Source organism: Pristiophorus japonicus, chromosome 3 (genome assembly GCF_044704955.1).
Source record: "Pristiophorus japonicus isolate sPriJap1 chromosome 3, sPriJap1.hap1, whole genome shotgun sequence".
NCBI classification, from domain to species: domain Eukaryota; kingdom Metazoa; phylum Chordata; class Chondrichthyes; family Pristiophoridae; genus Pristiophorus; species Pristiophorus japonicus.
The window spans coordinates 121,730,542-121,749,194 of record NC_091979.1 but is presented as its reverse complement, the minus strand read 5'-3'; the positions used below and the strand labels follow the sequence as shown (position 1 = coordinate 121,749,194).

General features: G+C 44.3%; 1 protein-coding gene across 2 annotated transcripts in view; it reads left to right on the top strand.

The window, feature by feature from the left end:
• pde11a (phosphodiesterase 11a) overlaps positions 1-18,653 on the top strand; it is a 609,195-nt gene that overhangs the window by 437,004 nt on the left and 153,538 nt on the right. For both annotated transcript variants that reach the window (XM_070875770.1, XM_070875769.1), the window contains 2 exons: positions 16,846-16,955; positions 17,828-17,918. In XM_070875770.1, coding sequence (XP_070731871.1) covers positions 16,846-16,955; positions 17,828-17,918 — 201 coding nt within the window. The remainder of the gene's footprint in view (positions 1-16,845; positions 16,956-17,827; positions 17,919-18,653) is intronic.

Sequence of the window (18,653 nt, the reverse complement as noted above, 5' to 3'; positions counted from 1 at the left end):
ATATCTGCCCATTATTGAGTCTGACCACTATGACCCTGTTTCCCTCTTTACCAATTACGGTGCCCTCCAGCCACTTGGGTCCCAATGCATGGTTAAGTACAAATACCGGATCATCCATTTCTATACACCTCACCCTTGAGTTATGATCGTGGCACTTGGTTTTGGACTGACGCTTGCCCTCAACAATGGCGGAACTCCCGTGAGCGAGTGCGGCCGGGACCTATAGGCCAGCAGGAGGCGCGATAGGCGGTACTGCAGAGAGGGTCCTTGGATGCGGAGCATGCCTTGCTTTATGACTTGGACCGCACGTTCCGCCTGGCCATTGGAAGCCAGCTTGAATGGCGCCGTCCATACATGTTTGATGCCATTACCCGACATAAACTCCTGGAATTCATGGCTGGTGAAACACGGGCCATGGTCGCTGACCAGAATGTCCGGTAAGCCGTGGGTCGCGAAAACCGTGCGCAGACTCTCCACGGTGATGGATGTCATGCACGAGTTTAATATGATGCACTCGATCCATTTCGAGTGTGCATCGACAATTATCAAGAACATTTTTCCCATGAACGGGCCCGCATAGTCCACGTGAATGTGTGACCAAGGCTTGGTGGGTCAGGGCCACGGGCTGAACAGGGCCTCCCTGGGGGCATTGCCCAGCTGGGCACATGTCGTGCACCTGCGAACACAGTGCTCCAGGACTGAGTCAATCCCCGGCCACCATACATGTGACCGGGCAATGGCCTTCATTAACACGATGCCAGGTTGCTCGCTGTGGAGTTCCCTGATGAGCGCTTCCCTTCCTTTCTGGGGCATGACTACCCGGCTGCCCCATAGAGGCAGTCGGCTTGGATGGAGAGCTCATTCATCCGTCTCTGAAATGGTCTGACCTCCTCGGGGCACGCCCTGTGCGTAGGCATCCAATCCCCCGTCAAGACACATTTCTTTATCATGGATAGGAGGGGGTCCCTGTTGGTCCAGAGTTTGATCTGGCGGGCTGTGACGGGGAAGCCTGCGATGTCAAAAGCCTCAACGGCCATGACCATCTCAGCGCTTTGCTCCGACGCCCCCTCGGTGGTTGCAAGGGGAAGCCTGCTGAGCGCATCAGCGCAGTTTTGGGTGCCTGGCCGGTGCCGTATGGTGTAGTCATATGCAGCCAGTGTGAGAGCCCATCGCTGTATGCGAGCTGACGCATTTGCATTGACCGCCTTGCTGTCAGACAACAGAGAAGTTAACGGCTTGTGGTCCGTTTCTAACTCGAACGGTCTGCCGAAAAGGTATTGATGCATTTTGTTCACACCGTAAACGCAAGCGAGTGCTTCCTTTTTGACCATGCCGTACCCATGCTCTGCCTGGGAGAGCGACCTGGAGGCATAAGCCACCGGTTGGAGTTGTCCGTCTCCATTACCTTGCTGCAACACACACACCCAATCCCGTATGATGATGCATCGCATGTTAAAACTAATTTTTTTTAAACAGGGGTCTTACAACGTTAACAGTTTGTTAGAACAAAGCAGGTTCCGCGTCCTGTTGAAAGCCCGTTCTTGACAGTCCCCCCAAAACCATTCGCAACCCTTACACAGGAGAATGTGTAACGGCTCCAACAATGTGCTTAAGTTCGGCAGGAAGTTCCCGAAATAGTTCAAAAGTCCCAGGAACGATCGCAACGCCGATGTGTTGCCGGGCTGGGGCGCATGACAGATCGCCTCCGTTTTGGATTCGGTAGGCCGGATCCCATCTGCGGCAACCCTCCTGCCCAAAAACTCGACCTCTGGGGCCCAAAACACACACTTGGCCTTCTTCAGCCGCAGGCCTACCCGGTTCAGTCGGCGTAGCACCTCCTCCAGGTTGTGGAGGTGTTACTTGGTGACTCGACCAGTTATTAGGATGTCGTCCTGGAATACGATTGTGCCGGGAATGGATTTCAGCAAGCTTTCCATGTTTCTCTGAAAGATGGCGGCCGCCGAACTGATGCCAAAAGGTCACCTGTTGTAGATGAATAAACCCTTGTGCGTCGTGATGGTGGTCAGAAGCTTGGATTCTTCAGCCAGTTCCTGAGTCATGTAGGTCAAAGTGAGGTCCAATTTAGTGAACAGCTTGCCACCTGCCAACTTGGCAAAAAGGTCCTCCGCCCTCGGGAGCGGGTATTGGTCCTGCAGGGACACCCAGTTGATGGTGGCTTTGTAGTCACCGCAGATCCTAACCGAGCCGTCCGCTTTAAGGACAGGAACAATGGGACTTGCCCAGTCACTGAATTCAACGGGCGAAATTATGCCCTCTCTGGGCTGCCTGTCCAGTTCACTCTCTATCTTCTCGCGCATCACGTACGGCACCACTCTGGCTTTGTGGTGCACTGGCCTGGCGTCCGGGGTGATGCCTTTAACTACTTTTGTGCCCTTGAACGTTCCGACACCAGGTTGAAACAGTGACCCGAATTTTTGTAATACCTGTGAGCATGAGCTTCGCTCCACAGATGAAATGGCGTGCACATCCCCCCCATTTCCAGTTCATCTCAGCTAGCCAGCTCCTTCCCAAAAGCACGGGGCCATTTCCCGGAGCAATCCAGAGTGGCAGCCGGTTCTGTGACCCATTGTGTGTTACCACCACGTTTGCATTGTCTAGCACTGGAATGATCTCTTGGGTGTACATTCGTAGCTGCGTATTAATTCGTTCCAGTTTGGGCCTGCTAGCTCTGTGTGGCCATAGTTTCTCAAATTGTTGTGCACTCATGAGGGACTGGCTAGCTCCCGTGTCCAGCTCCATGCGCACCGGGATGCCATTCAATAAAACTTTCATCATCATGGGTGGCGTTTTGGTGTATGAGCTGTGGACGCCAGCCACATGAACCCGCTGAACTTCAGCATCCATGGCTTTACCCCAGGTATTGTCCTACACTGCAAGCCCCTCACCTGATTCCTCTGTTTCATAGATTAGCCTCGCTACCGGCTGTTTGCAAACCCTAGCCAAATGTCCTCTGGCATTACAATTCCTACAGACGAACTGCTGAAATTTGCAGCTTTTCGCATAATGTCTGCCCCCGCATCTCCAGCATTGGCTGAGATCGTTGTTCACAAAAGGACTGTTAGCAGGCATTCCTCTCTGATTGTTCCCTTGGTTGTTTCTAAACACTCTGATGGTGGGTGTTAATGGTCCTCTTGATGGCGTGAATTGCCGCTCCCCTCTCCATTGTCCCTGTCGGGGGCCCAACTTAGAGTCGGTTTCTGCTTGGGAAGTTACAAAATGCCTTTGGACCCAGGACTATTCGCGTAAATTAGCTTTGTCTCTTCTTCCCCGGCTATGAAAGTTTGAGCTATCAATGCTGCCCCTTCTAGAGTTAAGTCCTTGGTCTCTAGGAGTTTCCTGAAGATCCCGGCATGGCTAATGCCCTCAATGAAAAAATCCCTTAACATCTCCCCCCTGCAGGCATCTGAGAACTTAGAGGCTGGCCAAGCGCCGCAAGTCTGCCACGAAGCCCAAGATGTTTTGCCCGTCCCGATGTCGGTGTGTGTAGAACCGGTGCCGGGCCATGCGTATGCTGCTCGCCGGTTTTAAGTGTTCGCTGATCAGCTGGCTGAGCTCTTCAAAAGACTCGAGCAGGTCCTTCATCAGCGCGTACATTTTTGTCCTGCAACTTGTTAGTAGATGCGCCCTCCACTTGTCAGCCGCATCCTCTCCCAGCCAATCCTTCGTGACAAAGGTCTGCTGGAGTCTCTCCACAAAATCGTCCCAGTCTTCATCCTCTGAGCTACCGGTGGCCATCCTCTGGGTTCAGTGATTCCCGTTTCCCGTCGCCAGGTGTTGAGTCCTTAACTCTTAAACATAATCACACGAGGCACGTACTGCAGACACAGTCACTCTGTGACTTTCACCTTTATTACCTGGACCAAGGAGTGCTGGCCCTGCGAGGGACCTCCCCTTATATACCTGAATCTCCAGGTAAGGAGTGTCTCCCACAAGTACACCCCCTGTGGTCAAGGTGTGCATTTCTAGTAAGTATGTACAGTATGTAGTGGTTACATGAGGGTTACAATTGTATAAGGGTTACAGTAGTATGCTGGTTACATACATGACAGTTTCGGGTCAATGACCCTTCGTCAGAACTGCCGAATATTCAAAAAGAGCACATTCCTAAGCACTGAAAGGGGAAGGGGAAGAAAGAACAAAAGCGAAGGTCTGTAATAGGGTGGAAGGCAGAAGAGATTAGAGAGACAAAAGGGATGATGGGCCGAATTGAAATGGTAATGACAGAAGTTAGAAAAAAGTTAATCAGGATAGGGTGTGAATGGTGTAGTAATGACCAACTGTCATTATAGACAAAGAGAAAAAAAGGAAGAAAAAAAAACATAAGATGGAGGAGGAGGGAAAGGGAGCCAAAGATGGCCAGAGGTTATGCTCTGAAATTGTTGAACTCAATGTTGAATCCAAAAAGCTGTAAAGTGCCTAAACGAAAGATGAGTTGCTGTTCCTCGAGCTTGCATTGAGCATCAATGGAAAAGTGGAGGAGTCCGAGGATGGAGATATCCGAGTGAGAGTAGAGTGGAGAGTTAAAGTGACAGGCGATCGGAAGCTGAGGGTCACACTTAAAGACTGAATGGAGGTGTTCAGCAAAGCAGTCACCTAATCTACGCTTGGTCTCCCCAATGTAGAGGAGACCATATCGTGAGCAGCGAATACAGCATACTAAATTGAAAAAAGTACAAGTAAATCGCTGTTTCACCTGAAAGGAGTATTTGGGGCCCTGGACAGTGGGAAGGGAGGAGTTAAAAGGGCAGGTATTGCATCTCCTGCACTTGCATGGAAGGTGCCATGGGAAGGGGAGGGGTTGCTGGGATGACTGTAGAATGGACCAGGGTGTTGCGGCGGGAGCGGTCCCTTCGGAACGCTGAGAGGGTAGGGGAGGGGAAGATGTGATTGGTGGTGGAATCACAATCGAGGTGGTGGAAATGGCAAAGGATGATCTGTTGAATGTGGAGGCTGGTGGAATGAAAGGTGAGGACAAGGAGAACCCTGTCGTGATTCTGAGATTAAGGGGAAGGGGTGAGAGCAGAGGTGCAGGAAATAGAACGGACACGGTCGAGGACCATGTTAACCATAGTGGAGGGGAATCCTCGGTTGAGGAAAAAGGAAGACATGTCAGAGGCACTAGTGTGAAAGGTGGCGTCGTCAGAGCAGATGCAATGGAGATGGAGAAACTGGGAGAATGGAATGGAGTCCTTATAGGATATGGGATGGGAGGAAGTGTAGTCCAGGTAGCTGTTGGAGTCAGTGGGCTTTTAGTGGATACTGGTCGAAAGCCTATTCCCAGAAATGGAGACAGAAAAGTCGAGGAAGGGAAGGGAAGATTCAGAGATGGACCATGACATATTAATATCTTATAGCAAGTGATGAATTTTAAGTTAACTGTTATGCCTCAAATAAAGTAATGTAACAGAGTACTGTAGACATGAGTAAGTGTGACCTTAGTTTCTTTATTCTAACTCCAGAGTGTTGGTACAGCATGAGAGGCCGGCTTATATACAATGCTCCCAAAGGATGCTGGGATCTCTTGGGACTCCAACAGATACACCCTCTGGTGGCGGTAGGATACTGGTTACATCGGGTTGCATACATAACATTAACTATATTAAAAAAAACTCTCCTTCAAATGCAGATGATTCTTGTAGAACAGCTCAAGACCCTAGAATCCCCAATGAAAAACCTGTAACAAATACTTAAGGCCTTTCTCATCCCAAGTATTGAATTTCTGACCATCCAAAGAAGATGGGGAGGGATGTAGACAGGATATTAACAATCCTAAAGTGGTGGACAGGAGTAGATACCCTGTTGTTTTTTTTTAAAGCAGCAAACAGATCATCAAATCCATACTGGGAGCCAAATTAATTGATAAGACCAGAACATACCTATGTTTCCAGTTGACTGAGAAAAGGCAAGTTGCCAACTAGTAACTATCTACAATATTGTTGTTGTTGTTGTCTCTAGAATAGTAGTAGAAAGCACAAGAGTCACTCATGGATACATCTGATTCTTACCTGCTGCTAAGTCACATGCATTTACGCAAACAAAACAAACTACACACCCACTGTGGGAAGTTGGAAGACCAAGAAGAGACCACTTAGAGTTCCATAAAAAGTGAGCAATATGCAGATCTAATTCCTTAAAGATAGTAAATGGTATAGAAGCTGCAAACATCTCGAAAATATATAGCAGCCTAGGGAAAAGGTTCATGTTCAGTACTGCTTTTGGACTAATTATTTTGGTAGAATTATATAAATGCAGATCTCAAATAATCTGCAATCCTAAATATTGAGAGTTTGTACAGGTTAACTTGAAAGGAAAAGAATCATGTTTTGCCTGGAAGAGTAGGGGGCCAAAGACAAAGAGCTGAATTTTCCAGGATGGTAGTGGGCAAGATCGTTGGCGGGTCGGGTGTGAAGGTTGTTCTTTTTGACAGTGGGACAGGAACCCGCTGTCATCTTGCTCCCACGCGCCTTTCCCATCTGTCATCGTGGAGCCAACCTAACTTGCAGCAGTGGGGGACCCAATTGAAATCATTATGAGTTACTTTACAGACACTTAAGAGCCTTTCCCCCCCTCACCTTTTTTTTATTTCACTGCATGGCCACGGGATTCGCGCCGATTGGGAACCACGTCTATCAACCCGAGGCAAGAGTTCAGTGGCCATTGATCCAGCTGATTACTTGACAGCATGAAAAACAAACCAAAATAAAAATATGTTGATTACATCAGCTAACTGATTGATGGAGATTCATTTCTACTTGAAAAGCTACTGGTAAATGTTAATTCAGAAATTACTGATGGGACGTAAGCCCTTCTCTGGATTTCCTCAACCCCCCAATCCTGCGGCTTCCTTGGCTGCTGATCATCAGGATCTCTTCCCCCCACCCCGCCCTCCCCATCCACCGATCCTTGGGATCACCCCACTCCCCCCTCCCCCGCCCACATCCGTGCTCCTCTGGCCACTCCTTGGCCTGCACGCAATGCCTCCCTTCCTCCCTGTGCAGCCCAGTGCCGCAGGCCTAACCGCCCAGAGTAAGCCAGCCTCTCAATCTGGCTGGCTGCGGGTGGGAAACAGAGGCTTCCCATTCAAATTAGGCCCTGCCGTTAAATTCAACAGGGCCTGCGGGAAATCTGTTTTTCCGGGTTTCCTGACCGACATGGAGCCACCAAACTTCCAATCTGCCTTCCCCATTAAAATCAGCCCTTTGGCTCGGTAGAATTGTTTCCAAACAGAGATGGGCTGGGTTAACACACATGGCAAACCTACAACAGGATTGAGGATGTAAAACCACATTGGCACGGAGTGATACTTTATGCACCAATTTAATCTGCAGTGATGGCATGTATAACTGAATGTGAGTATATCTGTAGCCCAATTAGGAGAGTAAATAGTGGGGGTGCGGCAGGGAGGTAGGGGGGAGTGGGGGGAGCAGAGTGGGTTGGGGGCGGTTAGGAAGAGTAAGGGGTTATTCAAGTCCTGGAGAAAGCGAAGTAATGTGTCGCTGCCTTCGATAATCACAGCAGTTTTGGTCTTGGAGCACAGAGTGGACTTTCAATCTGATTCTTCATCATATTGAATGGTGGTGCAGGCTCGAAAGGCTGAATGACCTACTCCTGCACCTATTTTCTATATTTCTATTTCCAGCACAGCTCTGAGGAACTCTCATGCAACCCACTAAAATACCTTATCATCTTGGAAAAGGACCAAATAACTTGTTTTTGTGCTGTTACACCATGTGAATAGTGTTGAGAAACAGGCAGTGTTAGACTGCCTCCCAAAAATAACAGTAGTTTAATCAATACTGTAGTGTCCCTGCACCTTACTACAAACTCACACGAGGCATGGATATATCAGACACGGTCACTCTGTGATCTTCACTTTTATTGTCAGGACCAAGGAGTCTTGACCCTGGGTGGGACCTCCCCTATTATAACTGGAAACCCAGGTGAGGAGTGTCTCCCGCAAGTTCACCCCCTGTGGTCAGGGTGTGCATTTCTAGGGTATAGGTACAGTGTACATGAGTTACAGTTACATGACTATGTCATTGCAAGATGGTTAAATACATGACAAATACAAATAAGACTGGAGATGACCCAGAAATCCCTGTTTCTTCTTCCCGTAGACGTTCGACTAAAAGTAAGAGAAAATATGCGTACTTACCTTTTGGTGGAATGCCCGCCCGAGATCCCGGACTCAAGGCCTCCTCTTCTCTCACAATGGAACGCGTTCACGTTGGGACGTCCACAGGAGTCACGTGGGCCTGGACACCCAATCACGGTGAAGTATTTTCTCATTCATAGTAATAGGAGTTTCGTAAATCCAAAACTCCTATTACTATGAATGAGAAACACTCCCAAACACCCAAACACTACATAAAACATAAAACAAACTCACATAAATACACTAAAGAAATTAAAGTTGCTAGAAATGTTTTTTTTAAAGAAAAAAACATGTTCTTTAGCCGATTTAAAAAAAAAGTTTTAATTATGGTTAAAATAAATGTAACGTATTGGGCAGGGTTTTGAAAGATAATGTGTTTTTTTACTTTAATTTATTTATATTTTTTTAAACTCTTACCCCTGTAAAAGTAGGCCATGCGCCTGCTTTTATCAGCTGCAAGAGTTTTGAGGACATTTTCTGGGCAAGATATGCATAAATACCGCAATCTTGCCCTGGCAAATGTCCTTGCTCCCGATATGCGAAACTTGACAGATCGGAAAAGCCGGTTTTCAGCGCATTTGCATTGTGTGCTGAAAACCGGCTTTTCCGATGCCTTCCCGGGTCCATAGACACACTTTACGGACCCGGGAGGCAGGAATTTCTGGGCCGATTTTGCTTAAGCACATAGCCAAGACTTAAACTAGGATTTTGCAGTCACAATTTAACAAATTGCCCTAAAGGATGTAGATTAGATTGAATCTCTAGCCTAAATTATGAATTTGAAGTCATTGCTTATTGTCATGTGCCAAGAGTAGACTTTCCAGTCATTTGGCTTAAAATATGGAGAAATTCAGCAATAATATTTTATATAAGGTGTGTAGGATAATTATGAAGGCCAGGAACTTCACCCACCTGCCTAGAACCAATCCTCCAAAGAAATTATGTTGAGAGGGTCCAACAAGCCTTTTCTTAGTGTACAAGGCAAACAAAGACCTCATTTTTGTTATCTTGTTACTGATTGTACTTCGGGTCATTTAAAAATGTACAACCAAGAAGTTACTGGTTAGCAGAGTTGGAAATTATGAAATAGGCAAATGGATTATTATGGGAGGAATCTTGTAGCAATAATAGAATACATCATGAAGGAAGCATAGTTGAATCAAACAGACGAGGTGAGCTCAACGACTTGGACCTTTCATTCCACTTGGATGAAAGAGAAAAACAAAGGCAGAGTGTCATAACCAATCACAGTTAATGAACGGATACAGTTAAGCATATCTCTGCAGAAACAGCAGCAAGTAAACAGTTATGAACACATTAGCTGCCAGGGAGAAAGACAAGTAAATATTTCAGGTGAAGCCTTTTCTTACAACTGTTTGAAGCCAGGAATGTGTTAGTGCAAGATGCCATCTGAAATATTTCTTTCAGAATCTGACTAACAGCCAGTACTTTCTGTTTTTATTTCAACTCAATTCCTACCAAGCAAACAAGTCCAAGGCGCAAAATTATTCTTTAATACACTAGTTCATTTCCAGGTGCATGCACATGGGAGTCAAGAGCAAGGAAGAAGGCAATGAGGAAGGGGAGAAGAGGAAATAAGATGGGAGAAGTTGGATGGGGACAGAAACAGGGAAGAGAGGGATGGAGGGAAGAGAAAGGGCACACAGGGAAGTGACACAGACTATCGCATTGTTTATATTTCATAACCTTTGCATAAGATTTGTGTATACCTCTGCTGTCTAATATTTGCTGTTGAGTGGAAAATACCAAAACTTATGTATGGAATTTGTTTCTGTATGTTAACCTGATAACTTATTGTTCTTAGGTTTTTATACAAAAAAAAAATACTTTGGACTATTTATGCCAGCTATGAAAGTATTTGCTTGACAGGAAGACTGGTAATGTACAAAAGGATGTTGGTTGCAAGCCTACCCCCTCCTATTCCCTTTCCAAGAAATGCAAACATTGGTGACTTATCCTGCTGATTGAAAATAAAAATAAAATGTAATTAAAGTAGTAGTATAGTTAATTATCATTCCAGAAAGGCAAAGACACAGTGGAATCTGTATGTTTATATTTGCGATGTATTATTTATCTGAGGAAAATGGTCACTGGGTATTTCCTTGAGAGTTCTCCCACTCAACTGCCGTAACTTTGGCGGAAGATCAGCAGCGTCCCCAGATAAACTGGGTAAGCAGGCTTTCTGCCCACCTTATGCTGAAGTTACAGCGGTCGATTGGAAGAACCTCTGAGGAAATTCTTGTCGGTATTTTTTCAGGAATCAAATCACAAAACAATTAATGCAACGTTTTCAGATATTTATCAGCAAAATATAAACCAATGCTAACAGACTCAGGACCCTACTTTCTCAATGCTATCAGACACTTTCCCTTCTCATTGCTGACAGATTCCTGGGGCCTGAAATTCATCGACATACCACCCATTATCGCCCAAAAATACAAGTTTCATCAAAAAACAGGTAAATAGCGCCGACATACCGCTCGGCGGAAGATTCATCATTGACATACCGCCGCATACCGCCCAAAAAGTGCAAGTTTCATGACATACCGCCAACATATCACCAGAGCTGCATACCGTCCTGGAAAAGGTGGTTTTACTCGATCATAAGGGGGCGGGAATGGGCGGTAGTGCTTGGTAGCAAAAGCAGCACCTCAGTACTTCAGAGGTGAACAGTGACTTTACAGTGCGATTTACAGTGGGAAAGGTATTTTTATTGGTATTGAGTACATTATTAAGATAGAAGGCATATTTTTCATTGAAAAATCATTTGAGTTATCTCAGGATCTTAGAGGAGTTCTGGAGATTTAAAAAGAATGGGTCTGTACTATCTCAGCCTATGTTGCTGACTACTTGTCTAATGCAGGATCCAGATGGGAGAAGATTTATTGAGCAGAGTTATCAGGGTAATGGAGGAGGTCACAGACTGATGAGGAGGAGGCCTTACCCCCAAAGGATTTCAGGGAGAAGCGCTCATACTTGGACCTGACCGATCGACAGTGCGTTCGAAGGCTGCACTTCCAAAAAGAGCTGATCAATGAGATTTGCCAGCTCATTAAGGCAGACCTGCAGCCCAGTACCACCACCATTACCACACTCTCTGTCGAGATGAAAATGACTGTGGCACTTTCCTTTTATGCATGCAGCTCTTTTCAGGCATCAGCTGGGGACATATGCTGCATTTCTCAGCACACTACTCATCGCTGCATTCGACAGGTAACCGAAGCACTGTATGCACGCCGGATGGAATTTATAAACTTCCCAATGACCAGGCAGGCACAGAGTGAGAGGGCTTTGGGATTTGCACACATTGCCGACTTCCCCAAGTGCAGGGTGCTGTTGACTGTACCCATATTGCCCACGAGCACCATTACAGGAGGCGGAGGTGTACCGAAACCATAAGGGATTCCACTCCCTTAACATGCAACTCATCTGTGACCATACACAGTGCATAATGGCAGTGAATGCCTACTTTCCAGGGAGCATCCATAATGCGCACATCTTGCATGAGAGCACCGTGTCTGACCTGTTGAAGTCTCAGCCACAAAGTAAATGGTTGGATGCTGGGGGACAAAGGGTATGGCCTTGCCACCTGGCTCTTGACCCCCCTGCAGAACCCTCAGACAGAAGCCGAGCAACGATATAATAAGAGCCATATAGCCACACGTAATATTATCGAAAAGACAATTGGAGTGCTGAAGCAGCGCTTTCGATTCTTGGACCACTCAGGAGGCAGGCTGCAATACCACCCTGAGCAGGTCGTCCAGTTCACAGTGGTGTGCTGCATGTTACATCATTTAGCCATCATGCGGGGACAGGAATTGCCACAGGGGACTGCAGGATCACCTGAGGAGAGATGGAGGAGGAAGAGGAGGAAAATGAGGGGAAGGAGGATGAGGAGGAGCTTCCGGATGATCCCATGGCACCACCCACCCAACACCACAGCGGCGGACATGTGGTGCATATGCCACCGCAAAATTGTTACGTCAGCAGCTGATAAATGAACGCTTTGCTTGAATGTGGAGAGCTGCATTTTGGGACCCTGATGACCATTACCTCAAGAGTGCTTAAATTCAATTCAAACGTTCATGTAAAAATATACAACAATTGTAAAACTTTGTAAAACTTATAACTATAACTTTAAACAACTGTAACAACTTGAAATAAGCTTTAAAAATATCAAACTTCAACTATTTTAAATGAACAATGAAAACTTGACTACAACAAAACACCCTTTACTGTGCTTGACCTCGACTGAGTACTCCCTACCCTCAGACTCACCCCCCTTTCTTACTCCCACCCTTCCCTTTCTCACTGCCCCTGAGCTCGGGCCTCCCCGTGGTGGTACCAAGCCGGTGTGCAGCAGTGTACCCTGAGTGCTGTTGCTTTCGTTGGGGGTCAGACATTGCAGGCACAATGAATGGGGCCTCAGGAGACGCTTGTGATGTGGAAAGCACGGCTTCAGGGCTGAAAGATGTTGGCAGCTCCCCACCCTTAGGTTCTGTTGACCCGGCTATTATGCACGGGGAGATTCCGCGCCATATCCCGATCCCGTTGATTGCCGCATAGCATCGACGGAGTTGGCAATTCACTCCACTGCGGTGATCATACGCGACATGTCCTCTGATTGTCATTCTAATAGTGCCGCGATGTTTCCGGTTATCATGGCCATGGCCTTCAACAGCTCTCGACCTATCTCGACGCTGGCCTGTAACAGATGCACCATGTCCTGGTACGCGCCTATCTGTCTTGCAGCAACCAACCTTTTCTGCACCAACCTCCATCGCTGTGGCAAAGGCACCGCTTGGTTCCACAGAATCAGAGGAGGCATGGGGGAATCCCCTGAATGTAGTCGGTGGTGGAGGATGTTCCAGTTGGCCCAGATGGAACTGTTATATCCTCCTCCGTCTCCACCCCCACCTCCACTGGCTCCGGGATCAGCTGCTGTTCCTCTTCATCTCTGGCAGAGGTGAAGTCGGAAGAGGGCTGGGTGACGCCAGAGGTGGAGGCAGTGGGTCTGTCGTCGGTGATATTCGCCAGCAGGGCAGGTAGCTCCGTTTCGTCGAAGGCAGGCGCCCTCAACCTCCTGTCCTTCTTGATGTTCCTGCGCTTCGACTTCTTTTTCAGCATTTCCATTATATTTATATTTATTATATGATTTTATATATAAAATATGTATTATTATTGATATTGTATAATTATTTGTTATTTGACTGGAATCTCTGATGAAAACAACTGACCCTCGAATACTTTGCTGCTCCTTCTCACTCTCCCTCGATTTCAACTCCCTGTACATGCGCGGGTGACCCCTGACCCCCGAAATTACGGGGAAAATGCATCTGTGAAAAAAAAGCAAAAAAAAATTTCCGCATGCACAGTGCAGTGCCACACTGTCCATTGACAGAAAGTCGATCTTGATCGACTATAATGCTGCATACTACCTGCTACATACCGCTTGCATACCGCTGAAAACATTTTCACCAAACTAATGCTGTTTCGGTCTCGGCGGTATTCCGGCGGTTTTAAATGATGCACCGCCAGAATACCGCCGAGAAATGGACAGACCTTATGTCCTGATGAATTTTGGGCCCCAGTCAACTAGTGAACTAAACGCCGCATTACCCTGTCCAGTTTTGCCAAATCCAAAGTCTCCCCTCCACAGTGCTGCATTAATCATATGACACACTTTTCCCCCCATTCTGCCAGTATCACCACTTCACTGCTGCTGGCAAGTCCCCAAATCTGACTCTTGTGCTACCAAATCCTGGGGCCATCCTCCCAATACTACACAAGCCCAGCATCACACAGTCCCCTTCTCATTGCTGCTAAGCCCCCTACCATCCTATAATTTTATTTCTGGTTAATATAGTTTACTAGTAAGTAGTTTTATTAAGATTCCATGTAGCATATCCAAATTAGGGACCAATTGGTACATTCTATTAAAAAGAAAATCAATTTTTAAAATAGAACACAAATTAGCATCGTAAGGGAAATTCATCTCAGATTATTGCAGAAATGTGCTGTATGAATCCAACAGAGGCTGGTATATACACATAAGGAGGCTCTTTATTAGAGTGACCACAGATTTTTTTTATACAACTTGGATATTTGTTCATGCTATTAATAAACTGCATTGTTCCCTGTTTCAATTTAATTACTACATTTAATGTTTCATTATTAGTTTTACTGCAAAAGCTGAGGTGAAATGGGATTTCTTTGCAGGATAAGCTACTGAATGCTTGGCATAGAGTTCAAAGGCTTTATTTCAACTGAGGAGTTTTGTTGATGTGGTTTATGATCAGAAGAATGATCACTTCCCCCACAATTTCTGTACCCTGTGCCAACACTTTGTACTTATTGTTGCTCTGTAGTGGTCCAAAGCTTTGCAGCTGTTTGCTTATTGCACTAACGGTAAAGTTAAAACAGTGATTGACAATTTTAGAGCGATATAATGAGGTATCATAACTGAAAAATAATCCAGTGAGCCCCCATCATTCAAGGCCAGCTGCTCTACCAAGAAAAAAATGGTCTCTCAAAATAGGTGATCCCTCATTGGAGAAAAATTCTGTAATCTTAAACTGGAGCAAAAATCTACAAAATATTCACTTTTACATTTAATGGATTTTATTCAAAATTTAATCCTGCACTGAAATGAGAATTGTTTTTAAGAAAATTAAGGCCAATGTTTGCATCATGAATTATTTGCTTGATTACCTCCATGCTGCATGTCAGCTCTATCATTTCCTGCAATTTTGCAGAGTAATATCACTTTCTCAGAGTGCCATCACTTTGCCGCTGACTGCAAAATCCAGATCATTGGCCCAGAATATACTGGCAAAACAGTAAGGCTAACCCTGTCACTGTTATTTGTAGGCAAATTGTGCAGCAACTTCAAACGAGGGTAGAAAATCCAGAAGTTGCAGTCTGAGATCAGCCAAGATCTTATTGAATGGTGGTGCAGGCTCGAAGGGCCGAATGACCTACTCCTGCACCTATTTTCTACGTTTCTTTGTTTTTATGAGATGCGCCGCTCTGACGTTAGCTTTGCAAAAATGTCATCTCGCTGTCTGGCTCTCCATTCAAATGTATTGAACAGTGTGAAGTTCTTGTTCTTATGTGATAACTTTCAACTAAACGTGTAACAGAAAGTTAGGGCTTGTCCATTGTTTTTACCAGCATGATAAGTTTTAATTACTGACAAACAACATCTCTGCCACTGCAACATAACTATTACAAGTATGAAGTCTCATTCCTTCAGTTTTTAATTGCTGTTGGAGATTTTTTTTTAAAATTAACTTTGTCTTTCTGTCCCTTTTTCTCTCTCAATCCAATCTTTCTTTCCTTCTCTTTATTTCTCTTTCTGTACCTGATTTGACATTGAATTCACTATTCTAACTTACATTGCCTGCTTCTGACTCTTCGCTGTTCATTTCACAATTCTTTAATCTGATTGGTTAAGGAGATACACAGTTACTTGCTCTGTTTAGAGGTCCCAGAAGCCCTGTAAACCCACTCCCACACACTGCAACTTGCTGTGCAAAATCTTATGGAAATTAAATAGGCAAGTCTAACAAACAGCAGGCAATGTTCATTCACCAGCAACAGTAAATTCTGGTCAATTGGCTTTTGGCTAATATACAGCTAGATGTGGTCTTTAATTACAATTGGACAGCTCTGGTTGCTGGCCACGTTCAGCGGGTTGTTTTTCATTAGAGGTCAATTACAATAGGGAACCTTTTCTGCCAAACATTTATGGTTGCATATGAGAGGTGATCTCCCATTAGAAGAGTGTTGAACAACAATTTCCACTCTTTACATCTGGAAATGATTGTCAACAGTGTTATTGTAGAAAATGTAATGCACTGTATCAAATTCTTCTCTATTATTCTGACAGAGGCATTAATCCATTTAAAATAAATGCTTCTCTTAAATAGCAAAGAAAGGATTTTGATATAAATGTGCTAGAAAGTCCTACAATCAGATTGTTTATAGTACTTTTCAGGCTATAATCACAAGATTCATCAGAAGATATGTTCAGGTTTTTATTAATGGTAGGTTACCAGATAATTCATTATATATTATATGGGGATGTAATATCTTTCATCTTGTTTTTGGGATGGACCGAAATCAAATTACTGCAGCTTCACCTCAACATTCTGTATCAAACTAATAGTTTGCATAGAATGCCAACATCAAGTCTTCATACACCATTCCTCCTCTTGTGGAGCTCTTTCACCTAATGTCATTGCTCAAAACTTTCCCTTAAGCACAGAGGTTTAAATGCAGAGTTAATCACTTTTTGTTAAACCAAGGTGACTGAGTATGTAAAATATGTGACTTACCTGTTGGTAATCTAGTGTTATTTCTTCAAGTCTTTCCTTGCTACCAGCTCTCCATATTAGAATTCTTTGGAGCTACACCCTGTTGTTATAGCACCCGGTATACAAATCAAATAGAGAAAGGTAAAAAGCCACCTAAAGATGGAGCTGTGAGACAGATGGTCTGTATAATTAAGCTTATTGGATACAGGTTTTCTTCCTGTGATTGAGCTCACTTGCTGTGAATATTTTTATCTTGCTCTCGGTCAACCCTGTTGATAAAAGCTATGGACCTAATGAACCTTGCCTTATATATATTTCTTGTTTTGCTAGACTGCAGATTTTCAGGAACTTTTAACAGACACGGAAGTTCTTGGTCTAATGGTAGGCTGCCTGTGTCATGACTTGGACCACAGAGGCACTAATAATGCTTTCCAAGCAAAGTAAGTTCTGATACTTAGTATCTCTTTTGGCAATAATCATTTTTAAACAGTATAGTTGTTGACATCTGTCTATATCCAATAATTTAAAAGCAACTTTGCTCCCTCTTTTATTCAGTTTTGTTTTTAACCCTCTAAATTGACATTAATTTTATTTAACAAAGATTTATAGCTTCAGTTAGGCAGAAACTAATATTAGATCAGTGATTCTTTCCCAATGCAATTAAAACACGCACTATAAGGGGAGCAGACTTTGTAAACGCAAAGTTATTTTCAGGTAACCCACCAGGCACTGCAGTATACAACTGTTTAATTAATTTCCATTCTTTCCTCACTGTTAAAACTGCTTATTAATTTATTATGGGGATTATCACATTTTATTTATAGAAACCATGTCCATCTCTCCAATGTAATGTGCATCATCCAGCAAAGTGCATTATAGCTGAAACTACCCCATTAGCAGTGCTAGATAAATTCCAATTATATTAAAGTAAAAATTTGATCTAAAACCACACAAAAGCTTTATCCAAATCAACATTTAGGAAGATTAAACATTCTTCATTTTGGTGAAACTTTTCTTATTGCATCTGTTTGCTGTCCAAATCAGATTCAATAGGCTTGTTAATGAGTTGATCTTAGCATCTTTAAAATGTTATCAATTAGTTTGGAAATGTAGCCAGGTCATTGTGCTCAATTAACAGCAATAGGTTATACTTAGTACCTTTTTCAGCCAACAAACATTTTCAGAACCAGTCTGTAAACCGAACAGTAAAGGAATACCATAGGATTCATTCTGGAAGGGAGGAAGTTTTAATTTAGAAAATGAGGAAATGCTATAATTCAATCTGATTTTTAAAATCTTTTTCTTCCTCTAGGAGCGGGTCTGCCTTGGCACAGCTGTATGGCACCTCAGCTACTCTAGAGCTTCATCATTTCAATCATGCAGTTATGATTCTTCAGAGTGAGGTACTGCAGTCTGGCAATTTCCTCTAAATCAGAAATCCCAATATAATGTTTAATGTGTAAATAAAGTGCATCCTTGTCAGTAACACTCTACCATGCTAATGGGACCAAAAGCATGCTCAAAGCTACTTTCAATAATCTGTCTCATCATCACTGAGATGATGTTTCTTCCAGCCTGAGTAAATTCTCTTGTAGAGTAGCATGCAAGGTGAAGATAGAGAAATGTTAACAAATCATGTTGCATTCAGTCACCAAAGACTGGACTTGAATGGTTTTAATTTCAAATACACCCAACAGAATTTCACAATAAGAATTCTTTGTCTGTCCTTGGTACATGTCGATCAATACCTATGAATGCAGGACATTTCACTGGAAATCATAAATACAGAAAAGAAAAACAAATACTACACTGCTGTGACCATGAAGGACTGAACAAAAGTATACTGTCCATCACTCAGTATCTTTCCTACTCATTCTGAATATATAGAAAATTATATTTTAAAGCCATTGCGCCTCACAATGTGTCCTGATATCCATAGTACTCACTAATAAGCTGCTTCACGGAGGCACAATCAAATAAAAATGGACATCAAGCCAAAGAAGGAGATATTAGGAGGGGTGACCAGAGGTGGGTTTTAAATAGGGTCTTAAAGGAAGAGAGGGAGGTGGAGGGAATCCCAGAGCACGGGACCTAGGTGGCTGAAGGGACAACTACTAATGGAGGGAAAAGGTTGTGGA